At 32.8% G+C, this 17,255-nt stretch overlaps 2 protein-coding genes across 2 annotated transcripts; one reads left to right on the plus strand and one right to left on the minus strand.

Annotated features, from left to right (window-relative positions):
• Positions 1-3,681: 3,681 nt before the first annotated feature.
• LOC108997777 (secoisolariciresinol dehydrogenase-like) lies at positions 3,682-6,351 on the minus strand. Its single transcript, XM_018974155.2, has 2 exons — positions 6,251-6,351; positions 3,682-4,540 (listed from the first exon to the last, which is right to left on the minus strand). Exons 1-2 carry the CDS (start codon positions 6,286-6,288, stop codon positions 3,763-3,765), a joined length of 816 nt encoding a protein of 271 aa, XP_018829700.1. The 5' UTR covers positions 6,289-6,351; the 3' UTR covers positions 3,682-3,762.
• Positions 6,352-7,115: 764 nt separating this feature from the next.
• On the plus strand, positions 7,116-8,429 carry LOC108997789 (plasma membrane-associated cation-binding protein 1-like). The gene is made up of 2 exons (XM_018974165.2): positions 7,116-7,655; positions 7,784-8,429. Exons 1-2 carry the CDS (start codon positions 7,601-7,603, stop codon positions 8,161-8,163), a joined length of 435 nt encoding a protein of 144 aa, XP_018829710.2. The 5' UTR covers positions 7,116-7,600; the 3' UTR covers positions 8,164-8,429.
• Positions 8,430-17,255: the final 8,826 nt, after the last annotated feature.

The following is a 17,255-nucleotide window of genomic DNA, read 5'->3' on the forward strand; positions in this document are numbered from 1 at the left end:
ATGCGGGAAAAAAAATTAACGTGTGAAGAAAATAAAATAAAATGAACTACAATAAATAAATAAATAAACTAAAACAAAATAAATAACAAAGAAAAAAAAATTGTGCTTGATTGGATCCGGGTGTTACAGAAAATCTACCCAACAGGCATTTTGGTGGCTGCTCTTGGTTTGGATTTTCATCTTCCCCAGTTTCCAACAGTTTCGATGCATCTGCAGGAAAGACTCTTGCTTACCCTAGATTTTAAGAATAGGATGGATAAGATGTCTTTTAGTTAGCATGTGGAGTTACAATGAAAAATAATCACCAAACCGAGCAACAATTAAAGCCTTGCTGCTGATATATTTCATAGGGGATGAATTAGAAAAGGATATCTACAAACCCAAATTCTTATTCCCAGAAATTACAAAGCAAATTAAGAACATATTATTATATACACCATGCAAGGAAGGAAAGAGATGTAAGGGACCTTTATTTTTGGTTGTTTGGTTGTCCAGGAAGCAAAGGAAGGGAAAACCTTTCACTGGGGCTGGGGGGGATAGGGGGTTGCATTGAGTTCTCCAAACTTCAAAGAAAGCAAAAGGTTGATCCCACAATTTCCCTTGCCCTCCCCCAAATTTAGAGAGAAAGAGAGAAAAATGATTCCCCTCCAATTTCCCTTCCTCCCTTATGAGTTTCGAGAATCCGTAACTAAGAAGAATATCAAACTATAAGAAAGATTATGTGTCCTCCTTTTGATTCCCGTTCACTCTTTCTTTCCAGTTGGGTGGTTAAGGTGATCAATGTGTCTTCAACATTAATAAAATCATCAGCCTTGTCCATGAGCTCTCGTAAGGTGAAACAGGTTTTTCGGGCCAACTCGGCCATGAAAAGGCACTTTGGCCAAACACCTCCCAACAGTGCTGCTAGCATGATTTTCTCGTCTTGGTCATCGGTTGTCATTTTTTCTTTATTGAAGCGTGTCAATTACGCTTTCAAACTTTGCTCCTCCTGCTGCTTGACAGTAAACAAGTATGTGGCGGGTCTTCTGCGCTTTCTACTCAGCATGAACTAGGTCAAGAACTGTCGGCCCAGTTCTTCAAAACTTTCTATGGAGTTTGGTTGTAGTGCACCAAACCACCCTCTCACTGATCCCTTTAAACTCAAAGGGAAAACTTTACACGCAATTTCTCTAGGGAACCCATGAAGCGTCATATGGACTTTTGAAGTCTCAAAGTACTCCACGGGATCTTTCGAGCCATCATAGAGGTCCATCGACGGGCAAAGGCAACGTCATGATTTCCGTAGAAAATGGAAAATTTGTGTTGGACAGCAACTAATCGACAGAAGAGGACGTGCCTATCTTCTTGGTCTTGTCCTCATATTTATCCATTAAGCTATGTACGTCGTGTGCAACTTCTTTGCTTCCTCGTAATCTTGATGGCCTTTTACCGCACTATTTGCCTCCATGTCTACCCTATCGGCTTGACTGGGTGTAGCATCCCCTCCTAACGGGCCATTTTGTGACTTGAGAGTCTTATTTTCCTTATGCAGTGCAACCATCTCTATGGAAAGTTTCTTTATCATCTCCTCCATTTCCTCAAGTTTCACCTCCATGTTTTGTAAAGTTTCTCCCTGATCTCTAGTTGCCAAAGATCGAGTAGTGATAGGTATGTGAAAAGCACGTAAAGTGTGAGACTTAACAAATCCCACAGATGGTGCCAACTGTTATAGACATGTTTCACCACCACCACCTTACGATTACAAGCAACCAAAGACTAGAGAGCACGGGGGTTCGAGGGAACGCCTCTGATGCCTAAGTCAGTTATTTGAAGATGACAATAATAATAACAATAACTCGGTCCCTTTACTTACCTGAGTTTTTCCTTTATATAGAGCTCCATGAGTTATCTCTGTCCTCTTATTAGATAGTGATTACCCTTTTTTTGAATTCAAATTTAGAGATGAAGATTCATCTTTTAGCAAATTTGAATGATAACCACTTTTATCTTTTGGCACCAACTAGAAAGTTATCCAGTCGATATTAGCTACGGGCAAGGTTCCCTTGGTACGGGGCTGGGCCTGGTAATGATATAGGTTTTGGTCACAAGTAAGGGCTCAGGTCCACTTTAGGGGCTAACCGGTCAGGATGCCCTCTCCATGGATGTTTGAGTGTGTCTCCAATTTATCTACGTAGCACATTCAATTATAGGATAAAGATGAGCTCAAATTGATCGGAAACTTATACACACTAGATTCACTTGTAGAACAATTAGAAAAACTAAGCTTGAGTTACATTAATTTCTTCTGTTGTGTACAATTTTCGTGAGAATTCCTACATTTTGCTTTTTTATTCGGTCGAAATTAAATATTTGATTATGCTATCACATGTTAAACACATCAAAATGTTTTTATTTACATACTTATTTTTCTTCATCTTTAAGCATTTTACACTCGTTTGCATGTGCACAATGCAACGGGTCATAACAAATGACAAACATTTTGTTCATGAAAAATAAAGACCGAAAAATTATATGAAATTCCCCCCATTGTGAATTGACCCAACAATCACAATTTCTATTAAGATTTCACTGGTAGTACAGGGATAAGATTTCAATATTTTATAAGAAGACTTTCTATATAACACAATTAATATGAGATAAAAAATTTCAAATACGGTAGATTTGCTTGATCACAATTTCATTCATATATCAGGATTGTACAAACTAAAGTTTTGAAAATCGTTCCATTCCGGCCAGAATGACCAGAATTTTCCGTTCCAGAACAGTGACCGGAATGATGCATTTGTGTTTCGTACTGGATAGAATTCCGAGTGTTTAGGTTCATTCTAGTCCATTTGGGCTGGATTCTGGCATTGTGGCCGGAATGGTGATTTCGGTCTGAAATTGTTTGGGATGGACTTTTTGTAAATATCTCAGATGCCCAATTCTTTTTTGTAATTATACCAGCAAAGTGATGCTTTTTCTCCTTTTGGGTTCTTCGATTCTATTTCTTCCCGTTGATAGTTGATGGCCTGCACTCTCCAAGTCCAATCTCAATGAAAAAACATGCAAATCCTATCTCCATCGATACAGTCGTAGCTCCTCCACAAAGACGCCAACATCACTCCACAGCCTTTGATCTACACAGCCAAAGGCGCAGCTCTGAAGAGTCGACGACCCCAGAATCTAGATTCCTAGATCCCTTTCTTTAATGTCATTGTGGGTACTGGGTATTCCCTTCTTTAAAATAAATTTTGTATCTTCATATTTATTTTCTAAAAGCACCCACCCACTACCTAGTATTAATCAATGTTTTCTTGTTTGTTTCTGTTTGGAAGTGATGAAAAGTTGCTCCCCCCATGCTCTAATTTGATTTTACGAATCTTGAGTTGTCAATTTGTCATTCTGCTATGGATTTATATTTTACACATCATTGTATCAAAACTGGGCCATTCTCTTTATGCACATTGGAATAGAACTTCTGCACATTGATACTTGTCTTCATTTCTCTTTGAGATGGTTATTGATTGATTTAAATAGGAAGACGATATCTGAAATGCTTTTACTTTGGGTAGGTTTTAAGGAAAAATAAAAGAATAAAGATAAATGAGTTTCTTTTCATTTTTTTCTCTCTCTTAAGAAATACAAAGCATTTTTTTCATTTATTTTAGAATATAGTTATTATTATATATAATTTATTCATATAATGTCTATCCCGAAATGATATGTCAAAATATATCGGTATCTAAATATTCCGTTCCAGTACCTCAACCGAAACGGAATTCAAAACTTTTGCACAAACATGGAAAAGCCTGGATTGCTAATGGAAAAGCCTCCATCTACCAAAAGATTGTGTCCACTCACATACTTTGACTCATCACTTCCCAAATAAAGAGCAGCTTCAGCCACATCTTCTGGCTTGAGGAGACTGCCTTTAAGGTTGGAATAAACACCGTAAACTCCTTTGTCATCAAGTTTGAAGAAATCCTTTGCCAATGGTGTAGCAACTAGATAAGGTGATACACAGTTCACACGAATGCCAAACTGTCCAAGTTCCACTGCTGTGTTTCTCATTAATCCCACCACGCCATGCTTGGAGCTCGTGTAGGCATGCGATGCACTCCCTCCTATAGTAGAGCAAACACTAGCAGTTGTAATAATGCTGCCACGGCGAGCCGGGACCATGACACGAGCTGCATGTTTGGTTCCAAGGAAGGCACCAACTAGATTAACACCAATTACTTGCTCAAACTCAGCCTTGGTGTTGTCAAGGATGTTTGGTTTTGCAACTCCACCAACACCAGCATTGTTGAACATAATGTCAAGCTTTCCAAACTTGGAAACAGCAAAGTTAATTGCATTTTCCACATCTGTTTCCTTGCTGACATCACAATGGACGAAGGATGTGGATTTAGAGTTTAGATCTTTGCAGACAGAATGACCCAAGTCATCTTGGATGTCTGCAATAACAACTTTAGCTCCATGTTTGGAGAAGAGTCTTGCTGTAGACTCCCCAATGCCACTTGCTCCACCAGTGATTACTGCCACTTTCCCTTCTAGCCTGTGACAATAGGAAAAGTATCCGGTCAAGTTATTATCCGAACTTGAGGATTTTAATTTTGGGATTGTTTGGGAATTAGTTTATTTGAGATAAAAATGTAATTTAATATGTAACACAAATAAATTAATTTTATAATTAAAATATTTTAAAGACAAGTTAAACATTTTTTAAAATTCTTAACGCAACTCAATTGGATTTGTACCCATTTTTACTGTATTTAATATAACGTTAAATATAAATTGCAAGAATATAAATTATAAAAGAAGATTGAGAATAAATTATTAAAAAAAAAAAAACTAGTCCACGAACAAAGGGGTATAGACTCTATTAGCAGAAAACATCTTAGGCTACGTATAAATATTAAGATGTTGAAGATGATACGTGAATAATAATAATATAATAATAAATAATTTATAAATAATAATAAAATAATTATTTGATTAGTCTAATACAGTTAATTTTAAAAAAATTTAGTTAAAATTTAAACTTAACTGATATTGGAGTGGTCCAATATCAATGCTGTTACCAAACACAGCCTACAGGATACAGTTATTCCCACGTAAGGGTTACCGATTTGAGAGTACGATTCTCCGTGACAGCAAATCTTCCTTTTTCTATGCTTGAGGATTTTAATTAGAAAAAGACGGCATTTTCCTATTATATAATATATTTTGTGGCATCCAAAGCTTTGTTTATTTTTTACACATGAAATAAATTGAAATAACAATTTAAATTTAAATAAATTAATATTAAAATATACATTTTAATATTATTTTTATTTTAAAATTTAAAAAATTTAAATTATTTATTTTATTTTATATAAAAATTTAAAAAAATTAAAATAATTAGATAAGATAAAATAAAAATAATTATATAAAAAAAAAAAATCTAAGACAGGATTGTTTGGCAATTTAGATAAGAAATTCTCATCTTATTTCAAAATTTTTTAAAATTATCTTTTTAAATATCATTCAAACACAAAATAATTTTCAATTTCAAATATTCAATTTTTTCATCTAAATCTTGTAATTTTTCTAAACTTCTAAACGAAATATAAAAAATAATACAATTTTTTTAAATTTTAAAATAAAAATAATATTAACAAAATTATACTCAAACAACTTTTTAACTTTATAATAATTTATTCAATATTTATTTTTCTTCTTTTTCAAAACTCAATAAAAAAAATTTAATTCAAATTATTTCATTACTATTTAAAAATCATTTTATTAATATTGTGAAAAAAATAGCCCTCCACTTATGTAAAGACACGTTATAAATTTGAGGAAATAACAAAAATCCATCATCTGTTCATTTTACAGTTGATTAAAATCCATCTAAATAAAAACCTTCTTCCCTGCAAACAAACCTCTTCTACCCTTGCAACTAAAGAGCCTTCCCCTGCGAAATAATACAGACACAATCCAGTTCATGGAAATAATAGACACAATCGAGCAACATATATAGCATCAAAAGCAGATACTCCACCATTAGACCAAACCCAACTACGTGAAGAAAACTCAACAACAGCAGTAACCAATACAAATTAACAGGAAAATATCTTATAAAAATAATATAATTTTATAAAAATATCTTCATTTTATAATATTATTATGTAATATATTATATAATGTATTATATATATATATATCATTACTCAATTGTTAAGACTACACAATTCTGAAAGAATCTGAAAATTTTCTATAGTACCTGCGGGCAGCCGCTGAGACTAAAGAAACACTTGTCATGGCAGCCTGATTTCTAAAACCTCTGCAGCTAAGGAAACGAAAATAGACCCCCAAAATTAGAACTTTAACTAAGTTGCATTGGCATCACTTCTCAAAGTAACTACCCTTATATAGACCCATTTCATAAGCAGGCAGCTGTCGTACATCTTTCTTTCCATTTTTATCCTTCATTTTGTATTTGTTTTCCGTCTCACTTCTTTTACGTTTTGATTTTTTCCAGTTGTTATCTTCTTTTTATCACCGTTTGCACCGACTGTCGTTAGCTAGCTGAGATGACAGTTGTTATCACTTCTCTCACTGCTACTTAGGCCTAGATGTTACACGTGGACAAGAAAACCAGAGGAGATGAAATAACTGTTCAGGGATGCATTAAATGAGAACGTGCGAGCTGTGGAGCCCAATCACAGACGACAGTGACCCCATTGTGGATACGTTTGGATTCGTAAGTCATCTCAGTCCACCTCAACTTATCTCAACTCATCTCATTACTATTTATTACTATTCAACAACTTTAATTCATAAATCTTATTACTATTTATAACTCATCTCATTACTATTCATAATTCATCTCAACTCATCTCAAATCATCTTCAAATCTAAGCGTATCTATAAATTTGAAATTTCAATCCTTTTCTATTTTTTTTCTATTTACTTTTATTTTCTATCCTTTGTTTCCGTTATCTATTGATCGTTTTTTTTACAATTTTATCCTTCTTTCTGCCAATTATTAATCTTTATCTCTCATTTATTTTCTTTTATTTCTGTTTTTACAGTTTTACTTGTTATGCCTATCCTGTTGTTAGTCTTTCACAGTATTTTCCTCTAATACTTTTGTTTCTAATTTTACCCTCTATTTTCTATTTATTTTTCTACTCTGTACTTCTCCTATGTTCTAGATTCCGGTTCTGCCGAATTCTTTTCCAGATGTTATCCTTTCATCATCGCATCATCGCATTATTTTTCAGTTCCTATCCTATTCTGCGCATTCTTTTGCAGTTCTTATTCTTTTTTTTTCTCAGCTTTTGCAGTTCTTATTCATTCTGCTTTTGCCAAATACTTTTCCAGATATAATCATTTTCATGACCGCTTGAACCGACTCATTTTGAGTATAAAATCAGATTCATTTTCCAGTTGTTATCCTATGTTTTGCATGAGGCAATAGTGTTTTCTCATCTTCCGTTATGCTTCCCGATTTTACCCCATTGTGCGTCTCAATTAACGGTTTGGTCTCTCTGACACATTCACAGCCATTGGAGTCTCGGTAAAAAGTGAGCCAGCGATGCAGCTCTGAAGGAAAAAAAAAAAAAAAGGAATGAAGAAGAACTCTGTTGGAGTTCACAAGTTCATAGAAGAACTCGTGAAAATCGGTACGTATGATTATGTTTTCTGTTATATATTCATCCCTACATATATATGTAATACATATTTCCATTCTCTCATAGCCTCTTTGTCGCTTGGATGTTCTATATTTATGCTCACCGCTTTATATTTACAGAGTTTCCGGGATCAAAACCAGTATGTCAAGCATCTTCAAAGTTTGGGCCAGCGTTGGTTCCCGGTCCGCTTATCTTTGTCTTTGAAAAGGTCTCGACGTTTATAGTCACAGAAGAGAAAGTCGAGCCACCGCCAGAAGCAGCAAAAACTGAAGAAGCAGCAGGTGGCAAAGAAAAGGAGATCGTCGTCGTTGAGGAAGAGAAGAAAGAAGAAAAGAAGGAAGAGGAAGGGAAGAAAGAAGAGGTGGTGGAGAAAATAGAAGAAGAGAAGATAGAAGTTGTGGCAGTGGAGGCTGAGAAAGCGGAAGCAGCAGCAGCACCACCAGCTTCAACCGAGCCTGCAGCAGCCAAGGTGGAGGAAGCAGAACCCCCAAAGCCTTGACAAATTCGAGTACATGAGCATGAGCAGCAACTTCCTTGAAAGTAAAATTCGTGGGAAAGTTTATCAAAAAAAAAAAAAAAAAGTGATTTGTTATTCTTTGTTCTCCATCCTTTTCTTGTAATATTTCTCTGATTTGCCCAGAAAAAAAAAACAAACAAAAAAAAAAAAATCTGTATTTATTTTTATGGATTATGCAATTCATGTGTGAACGGATAATCATTGTGAATTAATCTGTATTATTTCCAATATAGTGGATTGATGGGAAACTCTCCTCTTGTCAGTATTTACAAATGGATTAATTAAAAGGGTAATATTTATTTGGATCTCTCTCTCTCTATTATACATATATATGATAAGGATTCATATAATAATTTCAGGAAAATATTACCATAATATACTTAATTTTCTATGTTTTTGGGGGTAACTCACACCCGTTTATATAACCCATAAAACAGATTTTTAATTGGAAGTGAGTAAATAAATATATTAATATATCTGTAGGATTGCTTTTATTAGAAAATGTTATCACCTTATAAATAGTTATTAAAGACTTAATTAAATTAGTATACAACACTTTTAAAATTTTGGAATGGTGGAGCTTTTAATAGAAAATCTCTAACACTGTATCGAAAATAGAATTGAAGAGATGAGAGAAACCGCCGCGAGAGAAGAGAGAGATGGAGGGAAAATTTATTATTTTAATTTTCTCCCCATCTCTCTAACAAAATTTGGAATTAATAACAGAAATTTATCTAACTAATTTATGTTAATCCTATACGTACAAATTCCAAAATGGCCTAAAATTTTGCAAACACTGGTCTAGAACAACAGCAAAAGACCCCAGTACATCTTAATTTGTAAGCAAAACTATAATCTCTTGGATTTTCAAGAACCTAGATCGATGCACAGCTAGGATTAGTACTTGACATTAATTCAGTCTATTGATCGAAGATCCATAAAAGTAAAATATGTAAAGGCTGATGCTGGCGGGGGATGGCGGAGGCGGCGACAGTCGTGGTGGTTGTAGAAAAAGAGGGTTTGTAGGGAAGTCCTTCTCCTTACAACAAAACAAACACAAAGACAATATGTAGAGAGCCAAAAAGAGAGACAATAAATTAATTTGGTTTGATCTAGGAAATGAATGATATTGGATTTTACGAATTAGAATAATAATAATAATAATAATAATAATAATAATAATAATAATAATAATAATAATAATAATAAAAAGAGTATAATATAAAGTTGTCTGTCCCATGATGTCAAAGCATGATCAGTAATCATGCAATGGAGGAGTCATTTGTAGGGTAAGTAAGAAAGAAATGGAAGGAAAAAGACAATTCTTAGTAATTAGAGAGCTTGTATTAATTAGTAATTAATAGAGCAATTTGGTGTTGAGGGTGGGGACAAAAAACAAGCCAGCCTGCCCTCTCCCCCACCAAAATAGTTCTTATTCCAACACCTAAAGTTGAAGTGCTGAGCAATCAACCTTCAAATGAAAAAACTCATTTCTATATTCATATAATCAATCTGTGAATAAGCACGTACGTCCTTAAAATGAATAACTTTATTCTAAGATATCTACATCATATACTATTTACATGATATAATTTGATTTGAAATATAAATTTTAAAATTTAAATCTTACAAATGAAATTATGTTACGTGAATAGTATAAATTAATATATCAATTACCCATAAAATTATAATAACAAAAAAGAGTCTCCAAAATTTAAGATATATTGTCGCATTTACTTTTTGAAGAATAATATTTTGATAAATTTTACGTTTGTGTTTTAGATTTTAGACTGTGCATATACACTTAAATTTTATTACATCAATCATTTTATTACATATCATGTAAAAATTACAATAAAACAATTGAATATGAAAAAAATGAAAACATTTTATGTTATAGTGGCAAAAAAATAGAGGCTTCACAATCAAGATAAACATTTCTTCTCATATTCTGGAATTAAAAATTTTTACATTATAATTAGAATATATAAATTGCTAATATTAATAAATAATAATTTATTTACTATTTTTATATATCAATTTTATTTAGAAATGTATAGTGATCGCACATCAACTTCAATAGTCGCTTTTAAATCTGCAATAGAAAATTATATAATTGTAACTGTGATTGTGAGAATTCTTATATTATAGTTATAGATATTTTACAGATAATATATGTGATATTTTTTATGATCAATGAGAAAATATTAAAACATAAGCAAAACTATTCCATTTCTTAATCATATATATTAATATATATTTTATTATTAATACATAATTTTACAAAAAATTCTTATTTTTAAAAATATTTTTTATATTTTTACAATTGGGCACACATGCATTGCACGTGTTTGCCCTTTACTAGTATGTGTGTATATATATATATATATAAGTTCACGTTTAAAACACACCAAGGACAATGTACGAAGACAATTAACGTGGTCCATATGCTACCTAATTGATAGCTGACATGTCCTTATTGTTTTATTTTGCTCACGGGCGCAAGTTAGGGTTAGATGGAACACAAGCGGAGAACTTAATTGTAGGAAGTTAAATATTCAAACTTTTCAGTTATTTTTATGTACTTCTTGAGTATTCTATTAATTTGATTAGTTGCATCATTTTTTTAATATAAAATTAATGATGAGTTACATCACATCTATAAAGTACGTAAAAAGTATGTAAAAATGAGTGTATATATATAGAAGAATTGCTAAAAGATTAATTTCGAACTCCATTTGATTCAGTTGAAAAATTAAATATATTAAAAAACAAAAAAAAGTTGCAACCTTAAAATACCGTTGGCCAAAGGCCTCAAGCAACATGGCATTACTTTCACACCTTTATCATCTGTGATAGATTAGATAGGATTCACGAGATGAATAGTTAAGTTTTATTTTACAATATTTATAATTATTCAAATAATTTTTTAAATAACATTAAATGTTCAATAAATATTATAGAGTCTACTTTACGTGCCTATTTCTTTCTCATTCTAAACTTTAGGTTGAGACATCTTATTGTAGAATCTGGTTTTGTTTGTAGGCAGCCCGATTGATGACCAGTTATGACAAGGATTTGTTTTGAATTTTTTCTTCGTTTGGTTGCAAGACTCAGCTAAACTCAGTCTAATTTTAAATTGAGTCTAACATCCAAACAATCAATTTTTAAATTACTAAATTTATCTCAACTCAAATCTCTTTATATGTGGGACTCATAATTTTTTTCAACTTAACACATCTTTATACGTGAGACCTATAACTTTTTTTAACTTCTCATAAAAAGTATTAAACTCATCTTAATATCTAAACACATTTTAAACTCAATTTAGATGGACCTCATATTACCCGGCCTATACTACTCAATTCACTACTAGGTGGCCTTTTGACCCATTTCCGTCTTAGATCCGATCCTATGGATGAAGGATTAGTATTCTTATATACTTGGTGCTTCTTTTGCCATCATCAAAACTAAAATTTTCTATAGCTCTGTAGATGTAGAGAGATATATTGTTGAATCACGTACGTAAATCTTGTATTGTGTTTAATTGATTCTATTTTTCATTTTTTTCACTTACCGTTCTCAACACGTTGAAAATGATGTTGAAACTACCGTACGTATAAAGGACCCGAAGTCTTCAATTCCATTAATAAAGAAGAATATTGAAGCACCGAGCCCTGTTCATAGCGTGATTCATGGACGTTCCAAATTACGCCACCAGGACATTATTTAGTTAAACTTTATTTTCAATTAACAGTACTACAATAATACTAACATCATAAACAGTGTAAAAACGATTCACCATGGAATAAATGTTTTTCTCGTCTTTTAATTAGCTTCAACATAGAAAATTTGTCCCCACGAGGATTAATAAGAAAAATGTGAGTTATTTAATTACTTGATAGTCTCGAAATATAGTTGAAATAATAATATTCCCACCATTTCATAAGATATCGTATGATTTAAATTGTTTATATAATCACTAATTTGACGTATTTGTGATAGAATATATAAGAGCCTCATTCATTGTATAATATATATTAAGATTATTTAATAAGAATAAATTTACCTTATAGTCGTGTAATAAGAAAGTCAATGCTATCACCGAAAGTGCACAAGATAAGGCCACCTGATGCATGCAATAGACCATTATAAGATTGTAGTCTTTTCATGTATAGCCTAGTTTCTTAAAGCTGTATATTTCTTTACCATACACATGTAATTATATATATATATATATATATATTAGGTAAAAGTAACGTGCAATGTACGTTTGCTTAGTTTATATATATTTTTTTTAAGAATTAATTTTTTATTAATAAGAATATAATTTTTTGGTTTAATTAAATAACGATGTAATATTTATGTCGTATAAATTAACATCATAAACAAAAAAAGAGCATTAATAAAAGTTATAATATGGTCTTATAAATAAACGTCGTCCATAGTCTTATGAAAATTATTTGAGATAATTTTGATTCTAGGATGACGATCCAGTATTTTTCTCATCTTGCATTGCCTCAATAGAGATGACATTATAATGCAGATATTTTTTCTCCTTCAATTTCTCTGAATTTGCATAAAGTTGAATCTTCTAAATTTTTGTTGATAATTTATCCACAAAAGAAATTCGATGGAAATTTTCGGTAAGAAATTTCTGTAAGAATAGTATTTCCCTTTTTTAAATAGTCAATCAATCCATAATTTTATTGTAATCCATCTTTTTTGTCATCTTGTACACCATCAATAGAGATGACATTAAATAATTACATGATTGAATAATTACATGCCTGCATAGTCCTTCCCCATTAATGATGTCATTGGCTTCTTTCAATCAATAATTTACTGCATAATCAACAAAATGTAAGTATTGGATAATAATTACACGCCTGCATAGATTATAAAATTAAAACATTAGTTTAAACAGTAACATATTCCCATATATAGTTATGATATCAATAATTTTAACAAAGTTATTTGTGATAAGTTCAATACAACTTCAACAAGCACATCAGTTTAAAATTTGATCTCCTTGATAATTCTATTGTGATCTATCTTTTTTGTCATCTTCTACGGCATCAATAGAGATGATATTGAAATTCTTATACTTTTGTTGGTTGATTCGGTCAGAATCTTGAAAAGTTGAATCATCCACTCTTTCTCTGAAACTTTTTTTGCAAGATTTTCTATATATTGCAAATGTTCCTACAAAATAAATTTTGATTAGCTTTGCATTATTAATAAAAACCTAAACAACTTAAATATTGAAACTTGAAAGTATTGTAAATTAACACAAATCTTAAAATGAAATGTTTTTAATTAAATTATTATGGATGTTATAAATAAAACTAAAACTGCCGCAACACACAAATATATAGAAATCAATTAAAATGATATTTATGATAATTGCTTTTAATAGTTTTTTTTAATATAAACTCAATATATTTATAGACAATGTAATAAATATCTCAAAATTACAAAATAGTCTTTTTTAATTCCAAACTCAATTTATTAACAAAAAATATAAAAAGATACCTTGCCAGTATGATTCATAAACTCAACTGCTGAACAACCTAATGTTTTTTCTGCAATTTCACCAAACATAATAGCATCTAGTTTTCCAGTACCATTGTCAAGCTCAAAATATGCTCGAGCACCTTAAATGTAATGGAAATATCATCTTAGGTTAGAATTGATAAAAATTATACATTAAATTTGTCATAATTTATAAAATTAATTTGAATCATACATACCGTGACTATAAAATGCCTTGATTTTTGCAATGGTAACGAATGAATGTTTCATTATATTCAAAATTTTAAATTTGAAGGAGGGAACTATTTATTGGATACATTAATGATCTATCATTTGCAAAGAAAAGAAAAGGGTTCTCGATTATTTTTTTCAGTGCTAGCTGCACCAAGCAATGTGGTAAATAATTAAACGTACAAGAAAAGTTCTATTATGATCGACCAAGTTATTTTTTCTAAATTTAGCCGCATGTTACTTTAATAACCAGATGATGATATATATTACAAAAAATGAAAGTTTAATTAATTAATAGGAGATAAATTGTAAATTTGATGATCATATCTCATCATATATGTTGAAAAATAATCACGGCTTGCAAAGCCATAAAGCTAGCGTACCTGACCCTTTCCAGAAGACTGTTTAGTCATAGTGCACTATGTGTGTAGCTAGAGTTGCCACGTTTTTATAATTGGTATTGTACAGTTATTGGCGTGTACCGATCAACGTGAGTGCGTGGTTAAATCCTGATCCTAATTAATTAGCTAGACTGAGTACTGGAAACCATTTAGATTCTCACACCAATTTAGGGATCCTACTGTATCTTTTCCACAGACCTAAGTCAGCTGTATCTGTACTCTGTACTCTGTACTCCTGCTAGGGTTAGATTCCATCTTCATTACTCATCAGAGAAACCTAGTGTTTCAAACAAGGCAATCCACTATGACACTCCTGCAAAGCATGTGTATCACACGCACCAATCACAACTCGTTTATGTGCAAAGGCATGGGCATCTTCAGCCTTACTTGACACGACAGGCACAATAAAAAAAATGACTGTCCTCCTAACAGAGCGTATAAATTAGGACTGTACACAAATCGATCGGACCGACCGCCGTCAATTCAAACCGGTTGCCAGATTCAAGAACCGGCCGAAATCGACAGAGAACCAATCGACTGGCAGTAAGAAATTAAAGAAATCGACGTCGGCCGGTTCGGCCTGCGATTCAATCCCGGTCTAAACCGACGAACCGGCCGACGTCTTATATCTATATTTTTTAAAATATATTTCTTATACAAAACGACGCCGTTTCTCGTTTTTTTTTCAACCTATGAAAAAAAAAATAAGCGGGATGTCATTTGGTCTAAACTAAACGGCGTCGTTTTTGGCTAGGGTTAGAACCCTAACCCACCCCCCTTCTCATTTCGTCTTCTTCGTTCCTTCGTGAGCCCGAGCCGCTCCCAGTCCCAGCCTCCCAAACTCCCTCTCCCTCTCCCTCTCCCCAAACCCCATAGGCCATACAGACTCCCTCTCCCTCTCCCTCTCCTCGGACCCCGTGGCCATATAGACTCCCTCTCCATCACCCCGGACCCTGTGGCCTAGACTCCCTCTCTCGTCGTCGACAACCCACAGCCCTTTCTCCTCTCTCATTGCCGACGACCCACACGACCCACATCCCAATGTAAGTTTTATTTTCAGTGCTGTAATTCATCTTTTATGGGTTCATTTTCTTGAACGTTGTTATTATTAAATTTCTTGAAGAATTTTTTGGGAGGAAGATGAAATATTGCCTCTGTTTTTGCCTTGGTTAGTAAAAATATTGTGGTTTGTGATTGACATTGTGTCGTGTGTGATGGAGCAATGCTGAAATGAGCTTATGCCTTAGGCCCGAAATGCTTAGTGCCACTGCTTAGTGCTTACAATGTGATAATTTGTGATGATTAGTGATAATTTGTATGTGTGTGTCTGTGATAGACTTGTGGATTGTAGGCTATATTTGTTAATTTTATTTCTTACTAGTCTTTTAAAGTTTGAATTAATGAATTTAAAGCATGAAATGTGATGAGTGAACTAAACTTAGATTAGAGTCTTAGACTTGTGATGTTTGCTATGTTGCAAACTAGCTGTTGTGATAATGTACGTGATAAAGTATTAAATACTAACGTGTAATATTTATGTTTTGTTTTATAATTAGATGGATTCTTCGTCCTCTCCGATTGATGTTGATGCATCAACACCAACCATTAACTTAGGAGATGATGTGAGGGAGACCCAGTCATCAAAACCCCCTAGTGCCCCTACTAGTACTACTTGTCCATTACCTAAGAAACGAAAAGGAAATGATCCATCTATTGTTTGGGACCATTTTATGAAAGTGGAGGGTTGTGCTACAGATGATCCAAAGGCTAAATGTAATTATTGTGGCAAAACATATGCTTGCCACTCAGAGGAATGAGACTTCAACGATACAAAACCATTTGCTTTCATGTCCTAAAAATCCTCATAAACGTGGTCCTTTGGATATGTACCAAAAAATATTAATAGGTGAAGCAACACCTGAGGAGGGGGTTGGAGAGAGTAATGGTATGTTAAGGAGTCTTGTAATCCACAAATATAGTGAAGATGTTGTGAGGTTGGCGATTGCAGAAATAGTAATTGTCGATGAGTTACCATTGAGAATTGTTGAAGGACTGGGATTTAAGAAAGTGTGTTGGGTTTTTGAACCTCGGTTTAAAGTGTTATGTCGTGTCACAGTGGCAAGAGATTGTATGAAATTGTATAAAAGTGAAAAGGAAAAACTTAAAAAAATGTTAAGAAATGGTAGCATGAGGATTTTGTTGACGACCGATACATGGACATCAATACAGAATTTGAATTATGTGTGTCTAACTGCACACTTCATTGATCAAGATTGGAAACTACAGAAAAAAATCATTAACTTTTATTTAATCTCTAATCATCGAGGGGAAACTATTGGGAGATATGTTGAGTCACGCTTGTATGATTGGGGTATTGATAGAATATTTACTGTGATAGTTGATAATGCAAGTTCAAATGATACTGCAATTTCATATTTGAAACAGTTTTTGAGTGTAAATTTGTTGGGGGGTAAGTATATGCACATGAGATGTTGTGCTCATATATTGAATCTTATTGTGAATGAGGGTTTGAAGGAGTGTAATGACGCCATCACAATGGTGAGAAATGCAGTTAGATATGTGTGTTTATCTCCCGCAAGATTAGACAAGTTTAAGAGATGTGTTGAAAAAGAAAAAATTGATTGTAAGAAAATGTTGTGTCTTGATGTACAAACATGATGGAACTCAACTTATATGATGTTGGAGGCAGTTGAGAAGTTTGAGAAGGCTTTCAGGCAGATGGAGAGTGAGGATTATAATTACCTCTCTTATTTTGATGGTGGCACTGGGTCTGGGCACATGGGACCTCCTAAATCTAGGGAGTGGGAGACAGTGGGGGTTTTTGTTAAATTTTTGGAGATGCTTTATGATGTTACTAATAGATTTTCTAGAGATTTGTGATCTCCA

Source organism: Juglans regia, chromosome 5 (genome assembly GCF_001411555.2).
Source record: "Juglans regia cultivar Chandler chromosome 5, Walnut 2.0, whole genome shotgun sequence".
In the NCBI taxonomy this organism is placed as follows: domain Eukaryota; kingdom Viridiplantae; phylum Streptophyta; class Magnoliopsida; order Fagales; family Juglandaceae; genus Juglans; species Juglans regia.